The sequence below is a fragment of the Canis lupus genome, chromosome 25 (genome assembly GCF_003254725.2).
Source record: "Canis lupus dingo isolate Sandy chromosome 25, ASM325472v2, whole genome shotgun sequence".
In the NCBI taxonomy this organism is placed as follows: domain Eukaryota; kingdom Metazoa; phylum Chordata; class Mammalia; order Carnivora; family Canidae; genus Canis; species Canis lupus.
Genome location: NC_064267.1, coordinates 1,387,690 through 1,404,530, shown reverse-complemented (window position 1 = coordinate 1,404,530; position 16,841 = coordinate 1,387,690). Strand labels below are relative to the sequence as shown.

General features: G+C 36.7%; 1 protein-coding gene across 7 annotated transcripts in view; it reads left to right on the top strand.

Annotated features, from left to right (window-relative positions):
- The window catches only part of COG6 (component of oligomeric golgi complex 6), a 185,712-nt gene that overhangs the window by 66,053 nt on the left and 102,818 nt on the right, over positions 1-16,841 (top strand). For all 7 annotated transcript variants that reach the window (XR_004817203.2, XM_049100807.1, XM_025462398.3 and 4 more), the window contains 5 exons: positions 4,995-5,126; positions 5,479-5,646; positions 8,652-8,759; positions 9,883-9,936; positions 12,523-12,602. Coding sequence is in view for 6 of the 7 variants with exons in the window: in XM_049100807.1 (XP_048956764.1) it covers positions 4,995-5,126; positions 5,479-5,646; positions 8,652-8,759; positions 9,883-9,936; positions 12,523-12,602 (542 nt within the window). In the remaining variant the exon portion in view is untranslated. The remainder of the gene's footprint in view (positions 1-4,994; positions 5,127-5,478; positions 5,647-8,651; positions 8,760-9,882; positions 9,937-12,522; positions 12,603-16,841) is intronic.

Sequence of the window (16,841 nt, the reverse complement as noted above, 5' to 3'; positions counted from 1 at the left end):
TGATTCTATATACTTTAAGTCCCTTGACTTTCCCTGGAATTTGTCCGTCTAGCTGGTCTTCTGGGGGAGGGGCCTGTTGTGCTGATTTTCAGGTGTTAGCACTTAGGGGAGCTGCTCTGCCCCCTGCCTGGTGCAGGGCTCAGTGGGGGTTGTTTACCCCGTGAGGCCCCAGGAGGAACAACCCCAGTGGCTGCGGCAGCTCTGGAAACTTGGATTCAGCCCCCACAGTAACTACAGAGCTCTCCGTCTGCAGGGCCTGGAGGCTCCGGGGCGGGGCCGCTGATCTGCTCAGCTCGGGGCAGGAGCGTCCTTGCTGTCCTGGGCCCTCCCGGCCTCTGCCTGTCCCGGGGGAGGCCGGATCCTGGGCTGTGTCCCGGCGCCCTGTGCTCCGGGGCCTGCGCTGTTGGATTCATGCTCCCGCCCCGCAGCCCCCTCCGCGGAGCACCCCCCCGCCCCCCCCCCCCCCGCGAGCTGCTCCGGTCCCGCCGTGCGCGCTGCAGCCCTTAGGGAGCTCGGCGCACTCTCCCGGGGCGCAGGTGTCCTGTTACTGTCCCCGGGAGCCCGAGGGCATCCCCGCCCTCCTGGGTCCTGCTCCAACTCCCCGCGAGCCCCTTTCCCCCAGGAAGGTTGGTGCAGCTCCTGCGTCTCCGGGCGGGGCTCTCCTGTCCTGGGGACACTCGCCGGGGCCTCAGCCCGGCTCCTCGCGGGGCGCCTCCCCCTTGGAGGCCTTTTGTTTATTTCTTTTTCCACGTCTTCCTACCTTGATAGAAGCACGAACTCTTCTCACTGTAGCATTCCAGCTGGTCTCTCTTTAATTCTCAGGCCGAATTCGTAGATTTTCAGGATGATTTGAAGGTTATCTAGGTAATTTGGTGGGGATAGGTGATTTGGGGACCCTACTCTTCCGCCATCTTGCCCCTCCTCCTATTTTTTTCATTTTTGAAGATTTTATCTATTCATGAGAGAGAGAGAGAAAGAAAGAGAGACAGAGAGGCAGAAGGAGAAGCAGGCTCCATGCAGGGAGCCCGATGTGGGACTCGATCACGGGACTTCAGGATCACGCCCTGGGCCGAAGGCAGGGCCAAACTGCTGAGCCACCCAGGGATCCTCTAGATATCTTTTAAATTGGGTGAATGAATAGAAAATACTTTTATAAAGATGACTTTATATTCTGGTGTTTTTCTTAATTCAATTTGAGTTTAATACAAAAAAAAAAAGGAAAGAAAAATGAAAGATGTGTGAAACTTGAAATATTTGCCATGAGAGATACTTTTTCTTCAATTTTGGTTTCAATCTTGGCTTCATATATTTTGGGGCTCTATTGTTAGATGCACACATGTTGGTAATTGTCATGTCTTCTTGATAATAAACATTATAAAATATCCTTCTCTGTTTCTAGTAGCAGTTTTTGCCTTCAAAATTTATTGTGTCTGAAATCAGTATAACTACTGTAGTTCTCTTTCGGTTTTTGTATACAAGATTTATCATTTCCTGTCCTTTCACTTTTCAACCTTTTTGTGTCTTTAAATCTAAATTGTTTTTGGATGACAGCCTATAAATAGTTAGATCATTCTTTTTTATTATTTATTTATTCATGAGAGACACAGACAGAGAGAGAGGTAGAGACACAGGCAGAGGGAGAAGCAGGCTCCATGCAGGGAACCCAATGTGGGACTCCATCCCGGGACTCCAGGATCACTCACTGGGCCCAAGGCAGGTGCTAAACCACTGAGCCACCTGGGCGTCCCAAACCATCCAGGCATCCCTGAATCATTCTTTTAAAAAAATCTACCTGGGGCAGCCCCAGTGGCTTAGTGTCGCCTTCAGCCCAGGGCATGATCTTAAGGACCTGGGATCGAGGTCCACGTCAGGCTCCCTGCACAGATCCTGCTTCTCCCTCTGCCTGTCTCTCTCTTTCTCTCTCTCTCTCTTTCTCTCTGTGTGTGTCTCAAATAAATAAAAAAATCTACCTGCTAATCTGCTTTTTGGATGGATGTTTAATCCATTTACATTTAATTTAATTGCTTATAAAGTAGTGCCATTTTGCTATTTTTGTGTGTCTTAAATTTTTGTTCCTTTGTCCCTCTATTACTGCCTTCTGTTGTGTTAATATTTTCTACTATGCTACTTTAATTCCTATACTATTTATTTAAATACATGTATATGAGAAGAGAGCATGTGTAGTTTCTTAGTGGTGCCCTGGGAATTACTATTAACATCTTAATTTATAACAGTTCAGGTTAATACCAACTTACTCTCAATAGCATATGAAAGCTTTACTCCTACAAGCTCAGTTTTCCTGTTGCCTTACACTATTATTGTTACAAATTACATCTTTCTACATTGTGTGCTCATTAACTTGGAATTATAATTCTTGCTTCATGCAGTTGTCTTTTAAAAAATGGAAAAAAGGAATTACAAATGGAAAGTACATTAATACTGTCTTGTATTTACCTGTGTCAGAACTTTTACTGGTGTTCTTTTTTCTTCATGTAAATATGAGTTACTGTCTAGTGTTCCTGTACTTTAGCCTGATTTCCCATATTTCGTGTGGAACAGGTTTCCGAATAGTTTTTGGTTTTTGCTTATTGGGAATGTCAATGTCTCCTTCATTCTTTTTTTTTTTTTTTTTAGATTTTATTCATTTATTCATGAGAGAGACACACACACACACGGGGGGGGGGTGGGGAGCAGAGACACAGGCAGAGGGAGAAGCAGGCTTCACGCAGGGAGCCTGATGTGGGACTTGATCCTGGGTCTCCAGGACCACACCCTGGGCTAAAGGCAGGCACTAAACCACTGAGCCACCCGGGCTGCCCTTTCTCCTTCATTCTTGAAGAATAATTTTACTGATTATAGAATTCTTTGTTGACAGTCTTTCAGCCCTTGAATATGCCATCCAATGCTGTCTGGCCTCTATGTTTTCTGATGAGAAATCAGCTGTTAATCTATTGAGAATCCTTTGTCATAATCAGTTACTTTTCTCTCTTACTACTTCCAGATTCTCTTTTTGTCTTTTGACAGTTTGTGATGTGTCTTAGGGTGGATTTATTTAAATTTATTTTCTGTGGAGTTTGTGAGCTTCTTGGATGTAGATTAATGTTTTGACTTAATCATGTTTGTTAAGTCTTTGTTATTATTTTTCAAATATTCTCTCTATACTACCCTCTTCTAAGATCCCCATTGTACTCATGCTGATGGTGTTCCCTAAGTATCTGAGGCTCTGTGAATTTCCTTTCATTTTTCCCCTTCCGATTCTGCAAACTGGGTAACCTTAATTATCTGTCTTCAAGTTCACTGGTCATTTATTCTGCCTGTTCAGATGTGCCATGGAATCCCTATAGTGAATTTTACATTTTATTTTCAACCATAAAATTCTGATTTGTTTTTATCATTTCTGTCTCTTTATTGATATTTTCTATTTGATGAGACATTGTTCTCATACTTTAGTTCATTAACGTGGTTTCCTTTAGTTTTTGAACATATTTAAAATAGCTGATTTAAAGTTTTTAAGTAGTAACTCCAGTATTTAGTCTTCCTCCAGGAAAGTTCCTACTGACGTTTTTTTTATGTACATGGACCATATTTTTTTTGTTTCTTTGCATGTCTTATATTTTTTTTGGTTTTGTTGCTCTTGTGAAGGAGGGAGGATTCTCAGAGGTCCATACTTTGCCATTCCTGCTGATGTCACCTATGTATTAACTTTTCTATATAAAACATTCTTAATATAAATCCAGATACTTAAAAAATTCTTAGACCTTTCTGTCTGACACAAGGCTATACAGTCCCTTACATGGACTTCAAGTATGAGATTTTATTAAAAAAACAAAATCTATATTAATATTATAAGTACTCAGAAAAATGTGATTTAAAAAATTCATAGGGACATCTTCTTGGATATCATGATGTTAGCAAGTAGGGCTAATGATGGGCAGCCTGGTGGCTCAGTGCCTATGTATCTGCCTCTCTTTCTCTCTCTGTCGCACATGAATAAATAAATTTTTTTTAAAGTAGGTGTAATGAACTTGGCATACCTTCCAGTTACTAAGTGCCTGGTACCATACCTATAATTTAGATACAACAATCCCAGTTTATCCTTACAGAATCCCTCTGAAGCTCTGTGAAGTTAAAGAGCTTACCTAGGACATACAACTAGTAAATGGTAATCTGAAATGTTCATTTATTTCCTTTTTCTTCTTTTTTTAAAGATTTTATCTATTTATTCATGAGAGATAGAGAGAGAGAGGCAGATACATAGGCAGAGGGAGAAGCAGGCTCCATGCAGGGAGCCCAATGTTGGACTCGATCTTGGGACTCCAGGATCACACCCTGAGCCGAAGGCAAATGGCTCAAACGCTGAGCCACCTAGGCGTCTCAATGATAATCTAAAATGTAAAATAGTCTTTAACTTCAGTGCTTAAAATTTTAATGACAGTGTTATACTGTGTAGAATATAGTGTGCATTGTATTTTTGTGAAGTGTATAGCCCATAGATTAATCACCTGAAAATTGTGTATGGTGCTTACTGAAAGATAGATTCCTAGACCCCAAACCTATGCATATTGAACCAAAATATCTAAGATCTGGGCCTAGGGATGGATGATGATTCTTAGTTATGTTATTGTTGGGGGAATACTGGTTTCTAGAATGCCTTTTTATTATGATTTGGGCTAAAAAAAACAAAACAGTAAGCCATTTCAAGTTTGTATAAATATATAATTCTACAATTCAAAGACTTCTAAGTTTTCTTAAAACTTTTTGAATTTTAGAAGTGCAAATTCTATATAGCGGTGAGAAGAATATATTCTGTAATAATAAAGCAAAACACTTGTGTCACTTTCTATGCTTATTAGTATAACCTATTGATAAATTATGATTTTGTAATGTGTCAAAGCTTTACATATTTTATAAGTATTTTACTGTGAATTGCATTCATTTATACATTAAAAGTTAGTGAAAAATGTAAGCTGTGGGTAAACCACCTTTTATTTTAGGTTGAGCTCCCACCACCTGATCTTGGACCGAGCTCTGCATTAAATCAGACACTCATGTTGTTGCGTGAAGTTCTGGCATCTCACGATTCTTCAGTTGTACCATTAGATGCCCGTCAAGCTGACTTTGTACAAGTATGCTATAAATAATTTTATATTTTTTAATATAAAATTTTTTATATTTATTGCTCCTCTATTATACGTTGTTAAAATTCTGACATTTTATAACCCATACATTTTAACAATTCCATTAGTTTTTCCTTCAAATATTAAACCAGCTCTCTTTAGTTTGAAAAATATTTTATTCAGTGATGCTCATTGTAAAAGACATTGTGAGAACTGTACCATTTAATCTTTTTTAAATGTACTTCTGTCAGTTGACCCCCTTCCAATCAGTTTGACATTTATACTGAAGTACTGTTAACCCAGGCCTGTTATCACTGATTGGAAAATAAAGAATAAATTTCATTTGATTTTTCATTTATAGGTTTTATCATGTGTCTTGGATCCTCTCCTGCAAATGTGTACTGTATCTGCCAGCAATTTAGGCACAGCTGACATGGCCACTTTCATGGTCAATTCACTATATATGATGAAGACAACACTAGCTCTGTTTGAGTTCACTGACAGACGTCTAGAAATGCTGCAGTTTCAGGTAAATTTACCATAAGATGACAGCTCACTGTGATGGAGCCTTTTTTTCTGCATACGATATCAGATACTGGCTTTGATCCAATTTCAGAGACCTATTTTCTATAAATCTTTTGGTGTAGTCTGATGGAAGTCCTCTCTCGCTCGCTCGCTCGCTCGATATTTTGGTTTTGGGGGGGAAGTTAGAATATGTATTTTATTCAAACCATAGTTTGTGATGGTGGAATGAAGCTTTTCTTATTGATTGGAACAGTTATTCTGTATGCAGATTTCAGTTTCTGAACTGTGAATAATATGCTATATTTTTCAAGCTTTCTAGCTAGTGCAGAAGGTGTTACAGAGGACAGATATATTTTTATCTATGTGTAAACCAGTGTTAGGCAAAACATTACAGTTTGTTATACCAATGACTCTAGTCCTGTAAGCCAAATGGTATCACTTAACAATTTGTAAAGTGGCTAAAACAAAGCCATTTGTAAAATTTACCAGATATTTGGCTTCTGATTTTGAAATAGTTATTTTTGGTATATATGATGTTCTTAAAAAAAATTCTGAATGTTCTGTTATTACAAGTATATAAGTAATTTGGCAGTGGCTATAGTAAAAATATATTTGTAAAGTTTTAGGGATTCTAAGGAATAAGTTTCGGGCAGCCTGGGTGGCTCAGTGGTTTAGTGCTGCCTTCGGCCCAGGGTGTGATCCTGGAGACCCAGGATCGAGTCCCACCTCGGGCTCCCTGCATGGAGCCTGCTTCTCCCTCTGCCTGTCTCTCATGAATAAATAAATAAAATCTTAAAAAAAAAAAAAAGAATATAAGTTTTGATACATTTAAACCTTTGATATGATCTAATTCCTAATTCCTTCTTTCAAAAGAAATATAATGAAGTATGATTAATTTTCCTTTGGTACATAACTCTTTTTTTGTGGAACTAATAAATTTTTTTTAAAAGAATTCACTGGTTTTTCCTGTATTTATCACTAATTCAGCCCTTAAACTCTGCCATTTGTGTAAATCTTTTCTCAAGGAGTTCAGATATATCAGGTGTTCATTGATCTGTTTTATCACCAATTATCTGTGTTTCTTAAATATTCTGTAGTCCTGTTTTGCATTCCAAGGGGATAAGCCCCATGCTTGCTGATTGGCTGTTGGCCAATGCTAGTTGCATAGGCCAGCCCAGAGCAATGGACTGTACAATGATGTAGATCCTAGAAGGTGTGGCTTATTTAGGACCTCCAAAGAAAATTCACCTTGTTGAATAGAAGAGGCTTGATTTTCAGAGCTTTTCTATCAATAGTCTATTAAATTTCTTTCCCCTCTTACTTGCCTTCTTCCAGTGTTTCAAGTAAGTTCAGGCTAGTCTGACTCTTTTCTTTGTGGTAACTTATTCTGTCCATCTGGAAGCTTGTAAGGATTTTCCTTTGAGTTCAGGTATTTCCTCAGGATATTTTTTTTGGTATGTCTCCTTTTCCATTATTTCCATTTGGATTTTGCAGAGCCATTTCAGTCTGAAGATTCAATCCTTTCTTTTGCTCAATAACGTTTTCTACTAATTAATTTTCACTTTTCCATCTGTTACTTTTTTTTTTTTCCATCTGTTACTTTTTATATTCTGAAGCTCCTGCCCTTAGTTGGTTTTATCTCCAGAATCTCTCTTCTAATTTCTTTTTATATCTCTTTAGTTTAATCTTTCTTCGATGTTACTGTATTGCTTTCCTTCTATTCTTCAGATACTCATTTGGTTTTTAGCATTAACTCTTTCATTATATGTTTATATTTGTACATCTTGTTTTTCTTTGATTTCCAGTAATATAGTTGACTAAAGGCTCTAATTGTGCTTTCTTGGACATTCACTTAAAAAAAATTTTTTTAAAGATTTTATTTATTTATTCATGAGAGACACAGGGGGTGGGACACACAGGAACGCAGGCAGAGGGAGAAGCAGGCTCCATGCAGGGAGCCTGATGTGGGACTCGAACCCGGGTCTCCAGGATCAGGCCCTGGGCTGAAGGCGGCGCTAAACCGCTGAGCCACCCAGGCTGCCCTAAAAAAAAATTAAAATATTCTCTGTCTTTTAATAGTGTTGCCTCCAGAAAAGGTACGTGTTCTTATTATTCATATGAGTTTTTCTCTTAGAACATACCTCTTTCAAGTTAGTTGTAAGTTTTTTAGGGGGAAGGGCTCAGCTATTGGAGTTACTTGGACAGTGGCAAGCATTCAGATATTAGCAGCACAGTTAGTATACTATGCCATCATGGGCAAACAAACTGGTAAAACTGAGGGAATTCCCTGTCCTGGTAAAAATAAGGGAGTAGCAGACTTATTCCCACTAGGAAATACTTCAGCCCACCAGGGAAGTCTACTTCTGGGGATTCTGTCCCTGTTAGCATTAGATGGCCTCCTCAAAAATAATACAAAGCAGGTGAACACATACAACTCACTTCTTAGCTGGGTCTTTGTAGGCAGTTCCTAAACTTGACGTCTTTGACTAACCTTCTGCCAGGTCCTCAACTTTCCCTAATTGTAACAAACCTGCTTCTCCAGATGGCACATTTGAATGTTTGACTCAGTCCAGGAAGTTGGGAGGGTGAGGGTATGTGGAGGTCTGTAACATCAGGCCCTCATCTTCTCAGAAGTCTTCCTAAGTATTTCATTTTGCACTGTTGTTGTTTTTAGTGTTTTTTGCTTCTTTGTTTGTGTTTTGCTTATTGCCATCTTTGAAGAGAGTTGATAAGCAACTCAGATTTTTTTGACTACTGGCTAGTCCTGGAATCCTCTTCAGTTACCATTTTTAAAGTGAGACACTCTCCTCCTTTTGTAGGAGGACTTACTCTTTGGGGGAGGAAAAGCTTTCTGTCACAGAAGCAGCCCTTGTGCCTCGTGGTCTGGCCTCATAGTCACTGCAAAGAGCAAGCCCATGATGAAAAGCTGACTCCAGGGTGGTCTACTTCTACTCTCTTCAGTCTTACTCTTCTTTTAAAATATTTTCTTTCTGACATATTTTATTTTAGATTGAAGCACATTTGGACACACTTATAAATGAGCAAGCTTCTTACGTCTTAACTAGAGCAGGCTTGAGTTACATCTATAACACTGTACAGCAACATAAACCAGAACAGGTAAGGACATGGGTGTTCCTAATTAGAGAAATGCCCATGTAGAGCATGGGTTCCAGAGCTAGACTCTAGTTTGAGTCTTGGCTCTGCCACTTAATAGCTATTTTTCATTGGAAAAGTGACTTACCTTTCTGTCTCTATTTACTCATCTGTGGGATTGGGGTAATAATAGTATCTGTAGCAAAGGGTTGTTCAGAAGGTTAAGTGATATAATACATGTAGAGTTCTTAGATGACTACCTGAGATGTAGTAAAGTGCCCCCAAATGTTAACTCTCCTTTTTAATATGGATAACTTTAGTTAAAAGTAATGAAAATGAAACTTAGAATTATAAAATGTATAAAGGATATTCATACTGGGTAATTTTTCAGAGTCCTATATCACTATCAGTTAATTGAATGCATAGATTACTATGTAAATTCAGTCATCCCTTTAACTTAGCAAATCTTTGTTTATTACTTTGGAAAGGTAAATACTTTGAGGCCGGCATAAGATCTTGTTATGTTATAGAACTCCAGTGGAAATAGAGAAGGGAGTGGGGGAACCCGAGAAATCCATGTAAGCATCTGCCTTGAAAAAGCAAAGAACTCATTTAAATGGTATTAACATGAAAAATATTTTATAGTCCAGGAACTCTTAAAAGCTTCATTTAGCTTTTAAAAATCACCAGTCCCAAGTTTTTTATTCTGATAAAGCAGCAAGCAAATTTCTACCAAAAAGGAATCAATTCTGCTGCTTTTTTTACTATCTATAATTGTCAGAGTGCAACTTCAAGCCTCCATGTCTAACTGACATTTTCTAAGTGCTTCCTTGTATTTTTGTCTTGCTTATATGTAAATCTGAAATATCCTGGTATTTCCCTTGTTAATAAACTTGTGCTTGTCACTTCCTCCAACAAATATGATTGCGTGCCTTCATGCTACTTTCAGAAAAATAAATCATAGTCCCTGCTCTAATTGAGGTTGAAGAGATGATACTTGAATTCTTTGGAAAGGAGCTGAATTTCCAAATCTGGGGAATCTATTAGTGGACTGTATTTCATGAGTGAACTGAAACTATAGCACCTTTATTTTATTTATTTATTTATTTTTTTACATCTTATTTTTTTGTTTTGTTTTACTTTTTAGGGCTCTTTAGCTAATTTGCCCAACCTAGATTCTGTGGCACTGAAGGCTGCAATGGTAAGTGAATAGTAAAACATTTCAACATAGGTTTCCTCGTAGAACATTATTAATTTTTTCCTGGGTGGTAATTTTATCTCTTAATATACTACATTCACATTGGGTGCAATAATAAAGATTGTACACATGTGTCCTTTAAGGTCTGGCCAAGATATATATTTGTAGTAATATTCCACTCATCCATACCTGTTTAGGTTTTCTTCATTTTCAGAGTTTTACTCCTAGCATGATGGAGAAACAAAAATAATGGATGCAAAGAAGTTAGGCCATATGTCATTAAAGACTTCCTACAGTTATAGTAGTTAGTTTAGTAGGAAGGCTTATAGTTCTTGATTTCTTCCTGAGATGATAACTGAAACTGATTCCAACCTTAAAATAACATATTACTCTTGAGTGTGAGACTCCTCGAACCTCCACTTTTATTTCCTTCTTTTCAAGTGAAGAGCTTGCTTGCACATCCTTTCTGCCTGAGCACCACTTCTTGTAGCATATTTCCATGTCTTAAGTATATACTTTACATTAATGCAAATCCACCAGTTGGAGGATACTCATTTAGTTCTCATAGGATGATTTTGTTTGGAAGCTTTATAATACACTATCAGCAATAATAACAAAAATGATCAATAATAACACCAGCCATTAGTATTTATTGAGCATGCCACTGTTTTTCATGTATTAACTCTGATCCTCCAAACAACCCCATTCAACCTAGGACTTAACTCTCAACTACTATGCCATCTATCCTGTCCTAAGTATTTAAATACTCACATATGCTCACTACTGCAATGGCTTGACTTTAACACATAGTTCTCCTGGATGACTTTTTTGATGCCAAGGCTTTGTTACCTTTCATCTTACTGAGCTAAATTAAAGAAAGCGATAACAATGTAAAGAGTTCAGAGCCGACAATATTATTAGGTAAAGTAGATTTTAAAAACACTAGAAAAGATAAATAAGGAACATTATGTCAGGATAAAAGGTAATATGTAATATGTATATATAGATAGAGAAGTACTAGTCCTAACTTCTATTCATCAGACATCACAGTAAGAACTAAAAATATGAAGATTTTATTCTAAAAAGTTTAAATAAAAATAAATGAAAATGAATACATTTTAGATTAATAAAAAAAGATAAGTTTCTTAGAAAGTGGTAGTAGTCCCACTTCAAGGTACTCCCTCCCCACAAAATGAACACGTAAGTCTACACAAAGATTAGTTAGTACTCAATAAATGTGTTTCCTCCCTCTCTTTCTCTCCTCACCAACACATATCCAATCCATAATATAAACCCACAAAATATATTTAAACCCCATTACAAATAATTTTGTGCTTGGTCTTAAACTTTAATAGCAATTAAGTTGAGTATCTGTTCAAAGAAACAGAATCTTGTTTTATGTGTGGTCTGCCATTTTATATATAACTGTCTGTTGGATTTGATTGAATGCTTCAGGGCACTTCAGATCAGCATATCCCAAGCTTGAACTCTTCTAAGTTTTCCCTGCCCCATCCCCCCAAGTCCTCTTCCAAGTTTCCAAACTCAGAAAGTGGTAAGAGCATCTGTCCATTATTGTTTCAACTAAATAAATGTGAAAAGAATGCAGTTATGAATTGTGATAATGCTGTGAATTAAATTATACAGACTCACTGATGATTTTACGATCCAGTGTTCTTCTATCTACCATGTTATTGTCCTTGTAGTCTAAGATGCTATAATAGCTACTTATCTGGTGTCCTTGCATCCATCATTACAACCTTCCCTTCTAGCTGTAGCAGGAATAGCTTCTTAAAACTTAAATCAAATTATTCCCCTCCTTCAGTGGTTTCCTAAATGCTTTTACCAATAAGAATGAAAATCCTTTTAAAAAGTGTAGGAGACCTACATGAACTGATCTGTTAGCCCTTTTTTCTCACTTAAGCCTTTATCCATGCTGTCCTATCCTTGACACCCCCACAGCCTTCACTGCACACACTCTTAGTTAATAATCTCTATTCAATGCTAAGATCTCACTTCAAATGTCCTTTACCAAACACAGAAACTACGTCCATCCTCCTGATTTATACTTTTATAATATTTTGGTATTTTCCTTCATAGCATCTAACACAATTTGTGATTATATATTTATTTACACTACAGTTTATTATTTTTCTTCGTAGGTCATAAGCTCTGTGAGCTAGGGGCTGTCCCCTTTTGCTCACCATTATATACACTTTACCTAATATAGTACCTTCCTAATAGTAGGTCCTCAATAAATATTAGTTGATTAAAAAATTAACAATTAACAAATACAGTAGATTTAAGGAAATAAGGTAGATTTGAAACCTGATGACTTGTTAATATTGGTTTGGTGAAGTTTGGTGAAGGAGATTAAGGTGAATAACTTGGATTCAGAATTAAGAAGTTGACACTTTTAGGAAATTTTAGTTAGAATGTTGAAGCAATAACTCATTTTGTTCACAAAGAACTCATTATTTGTACCATGGTATATTTGCTGAGATTTTAACCCTTATAACTGACGGTTATATTTGATATATCTGTTGGCAAATACATGCACTTTATGTTTTGTTCTTTCTCTGTTTCATGTAGGTTCAGTTTGATCGTTACTTGTCAGCCCCAGATAGCCTGCTAATGCCACAGCTGAACTTTCTTCTAAGTGCCACAGTGAAGTAAGTATCTTTTGGTCTCAACTACTTGGTAAAGATTCGTATATTTTTAAAGATACCAAGCACATTTCTTAGAGAAAATTTATTTTCAAGAATAGATTTTTTAAATTTTTTATTTATTTATGATAGTCACAGAGAGAGAGAGAGAGAGAGAGAGAGAGAGGCAGAGACATAGGCAGAGGGAGAAGCAGGCTCCATGCACTGAGAGCCTGACGTGGGATTCGATCCCGGGTCTCCAAGATCGCGCCCTGGGCCAAAGGCAGGCGCCAAACCGCTGCGCCACCCAGGGATCCCTTCAAGAATAGATTTACCATTGAAGATCTATGTTACCAAAGTTGTATTATGCCTGAGCACCCATAAAAGATCTGACCTGACCCTGTTCGTACTTATTGCTTTCATGTATATGGCTCCAAAATCTCTTTTTATTATTTATTATTTTTTATTTTATTATTTTTAAAAGATTTTATTTATTTATTCAGGAGAGACACAGAGAGGCAGACACAGGCAGAGGGAGAAGCAGGCTCCATGCAGGGAGCCTAATGCGGGACTTGATCCTGGGACTCCAGGATCACGCCCTGGGCCAAAGGCAGGCGCTAAATCGCTGAGCCACCCAGGAATCCTCAAAATCTCTTTTTTGTAAATGTTTTTTAAAGTTAATGTGAATATAATTGGATACGGTATAGCCATAATACCAAAATTCCCTTATATTAACAAACATGTCAGGATGACATTGAAAATGTCATGGAAGATTAATAATATATTAATTGTATAGTGTATGCATCTTATAGACTATTTTGGATCTGTAGATATATTTTTAATTGTTCGGTATCACATACTTATCAGGAATGTGTTCAAGACAAAAAACTATACATTAAAATCTTAGAATGTTACAGTTAGAAGAAACAGAAAGATCATAGTCTGACTTTGTTGATTATAAGGAACATATTGACAAATTTAAATTGTCCTAAAGTAGGAAATTTGAACTATACATTTTTTTTTCTCCCCATTCACCCAGCTGTATATCAAATGCTTTCTATATAACAGGCACCAAGGATTAAGATTTAAAAGACATTTGCACTGTCTTCTTGGAGATTATAGTCTGTTGGGTCAATTAGACATGTGAACAAATATTTATATTAAAAACTACACTAAGGAAAGAATGATCAAACGTGAAGAAAATATTTCAGTGGTACAGAGATAGTGGTACACTTGTTTTCTGTTTTTTCTTGAGAGTAGATCTACAGCAATAAATAAAACAAGGAGGCAGCTTTTGGTTCAACAAGCAGAAAAATTTGGTATCAATTAGAATTGGCTGGAAATGGGGGAAGCCCAGGTAGCTCAGCGGTTTAGCCCAGGGTGTGACCTTGGAGACCCGTAAGCAAAATGACCCTGGAGACCCGAGATCGAGTCCCGCATCGGGCTCCCTGCATGGAGCCTCCTTCTCCCTCAGCCTGTGTCTCTGCCTGCCTCTCTCTCTCTCTCTTTCTCTCTGTGTCTCTCATGAATAAATAAATAAAAACTTAAAAAAAAAAAAAAAGAATTGGCTGGAAATGGGATGGAACATTTTTTTCCTCAGGGAAATTTTCCCATATTAGGTGTAGAGTGAAAGATTTAAAAAATTTTTTTTACTTCAATTGTTTCTTTAAAATAGATCTTTGAAAGGTAAAGCACTATTTTTTAATCTTTTATTTTATTATCCTAGAAGGTCTCATACTATCTACATAACTGGAATTCTAAAGACGTAAGAGATTATAAAAGAAACTCCATTTTGCCATGGCTCAAACTGTTGTGTGTGTTTCTTAAATTATTTTTGTAAGTGATTACCTGCAACTCTTTTAGATTTAGCCACGTTTCAATCTTAGTATTTGAGTGTTGAGTTGTTTGGAGCATTGCTCCAAAACATACCATTATTCTTTTCATTTTATGCTAATTGAGGGGAAATTTTAATGTGTTTTATAAAGGACGGCATGTAACCCAGGTTCCAGAAGGGAGAGAATGGACAGATTTGGCTACCTAACACTTTAAAGTTTTAGGTTTTGTTGTTTTTTTACACAAAACAACAGTATAAACTAAGTTAAAATATAAGCAATAATATGGAACAATTTTGCAAGTTATATAACAGACAAGTTATCCTTAATATATTCTTAATATTGAAGAGAATCCCACAAATCAGGACAAAGCAGTAGAAAAACAGGCACTGTATGTTTGGACAATTCACAGAAGAAATGCAAATGGCAAATAAATATGAGAACATAATGATGATCAAAAATGCAAATTAAAACAGCAATGAGAATTTTTGCCTATCAGAATACTAACAAAAAGTATGTTATATGCTAATGAAAGGGTCTGGGAAAATGGGCATTATTTCATATGCTGTTGATGAGAATATAAATTAGTACAATCCTTCTAGAGGGCAATTTGATAAGATTCATCAAAATTTTAAGAGTGTACATCCTTATTAGATTCAGGGATACTTCTTAATAGATTTTCCACCCTTTCATAAACTGTAATAATAGTTTAAAATAAAGTTACAAAACTAGCAGTGGGATTGAGCATGTTCTATGACTCTATCTGAATTCTCTATCTGTGAGGGCTCCTCAGATTTTTCTAAAGCGTAAATGATATTTCAAATCAGATGTTTGTCTTTTATTACAGAATTATTTTAGTTTTGCATTTGCTTTTATTGTTTTGCTGGTTAACAATAATGTAAATTTTTTTGTTTTTATTAACAACCAAATGAACACAATTTTTGGTACATTGTTTTGAAATCTAAATTTTTAAATTCTATTGTTTTTATTTTTATTTATTTTTAAAGATAGATTTATTTATTATTTATTTATTTATTTATTTATTTATTTATTTATTTATGATAGACAGAGAGAGAGAGAGAGAGAGAGAGAGAGAGAGGCAGAGACACAGGAGGAGGGAGAAGTAGTCTCCATGCCGGGACCCTGACGTGGGACTCGATCCCAGGACTCCTGGATTGCGCCCTGGGCCAAAGGCAGGCACTAAACCACTGAGCCACCCCAGGGATCCCTTATATTGTTTTTATAGTATGTACCTAATATCCTGTTATAAATTCTTACTAATATAATGACTTTTTAAAATTGAGATATGCATATAAATAATAATAGGACAACTAAGAGAAATTGCTTAGTATCTATCTAATTACCACTTTTTTCTTTCTTTTTTTAAAAAATATTTTATTTATTTATTCATGAGAGACACAGAGAGAGAGAGAGGCAGAGACACAGGCAGACGGAGAAGCAGGCTCCACGCAGGGAGCCCGATGTGGGACTCGATCCTGGGACTCCAGGATCATGCCCTGGGCCAAAGGCAGATGCTCAACTGCTGAGCCACCCAGGCGTCCCTACCACTTTTTTCATTCAGGAAATTTCTAAGATATTATTTGCAAAGTATTCTAAAATTAAAATATAACCTGTGAATGTATTTTCAGAAGAAAAATACATCAAATTGGCTACTTATTTTAAAAATTGGGGCTGCTTTGAAAATATTGGGCATTTTACACATTTAAGACTCACCATGAAGGCAGGTTTTCTAACTACTTTTTTTCCCTTTTCTAAATTGATGATATTTTATTTTCAAAATTAACTTTTATCCTAATTTCTGCCACTGTATAGGCACAGAATTTATTTGATCTTATTTTTAAAGTATTTGAGATAATAGGACAGTACTTTTATTCAGTTAAATTTTGAACTTTTTCAAAATGATTCATTTTTAATCAAAATTAATTTCATATTTTTATGTCATCAATTTCTTTTCTATTCATATTCTATTTAAAATGTCAACTAGCAGATGGTCTGCCTTCAGCTCAGGTTATGATTCTGGGGGTCCTGGGAGCCAGTCCCGCATGGAGCTCCCTGCTTAGCAGGAAGTCGGCTTCTCCCTCTGCCCCTGCCCCCAGCTTATGATCTTTCTCATGCTCTCATCTTTCTCTCTCTATCTCAAATATATAAATAAAAATTAAAAATGTAGTAAATAAAATGTCAGTTGTTTCTTTGAAATGTATCTTTGAAATGTAAAGCATTATTTTCTAATCTTTTAAAAATTTTGTTAATATTCTGCTCTCCTGCACTTTAGTGTGGTTGCAGTGTATTTGGGACACCTGTTACTCTTGTCTCCCTTTTTTGTCTTAGAGTTTGATGGCCTTTCAAAGGAGATTTTGATTGAATGCCTCAGCCTTGAAATAAACTATTGAATAAATTTAAGTAGCCAAGAAGC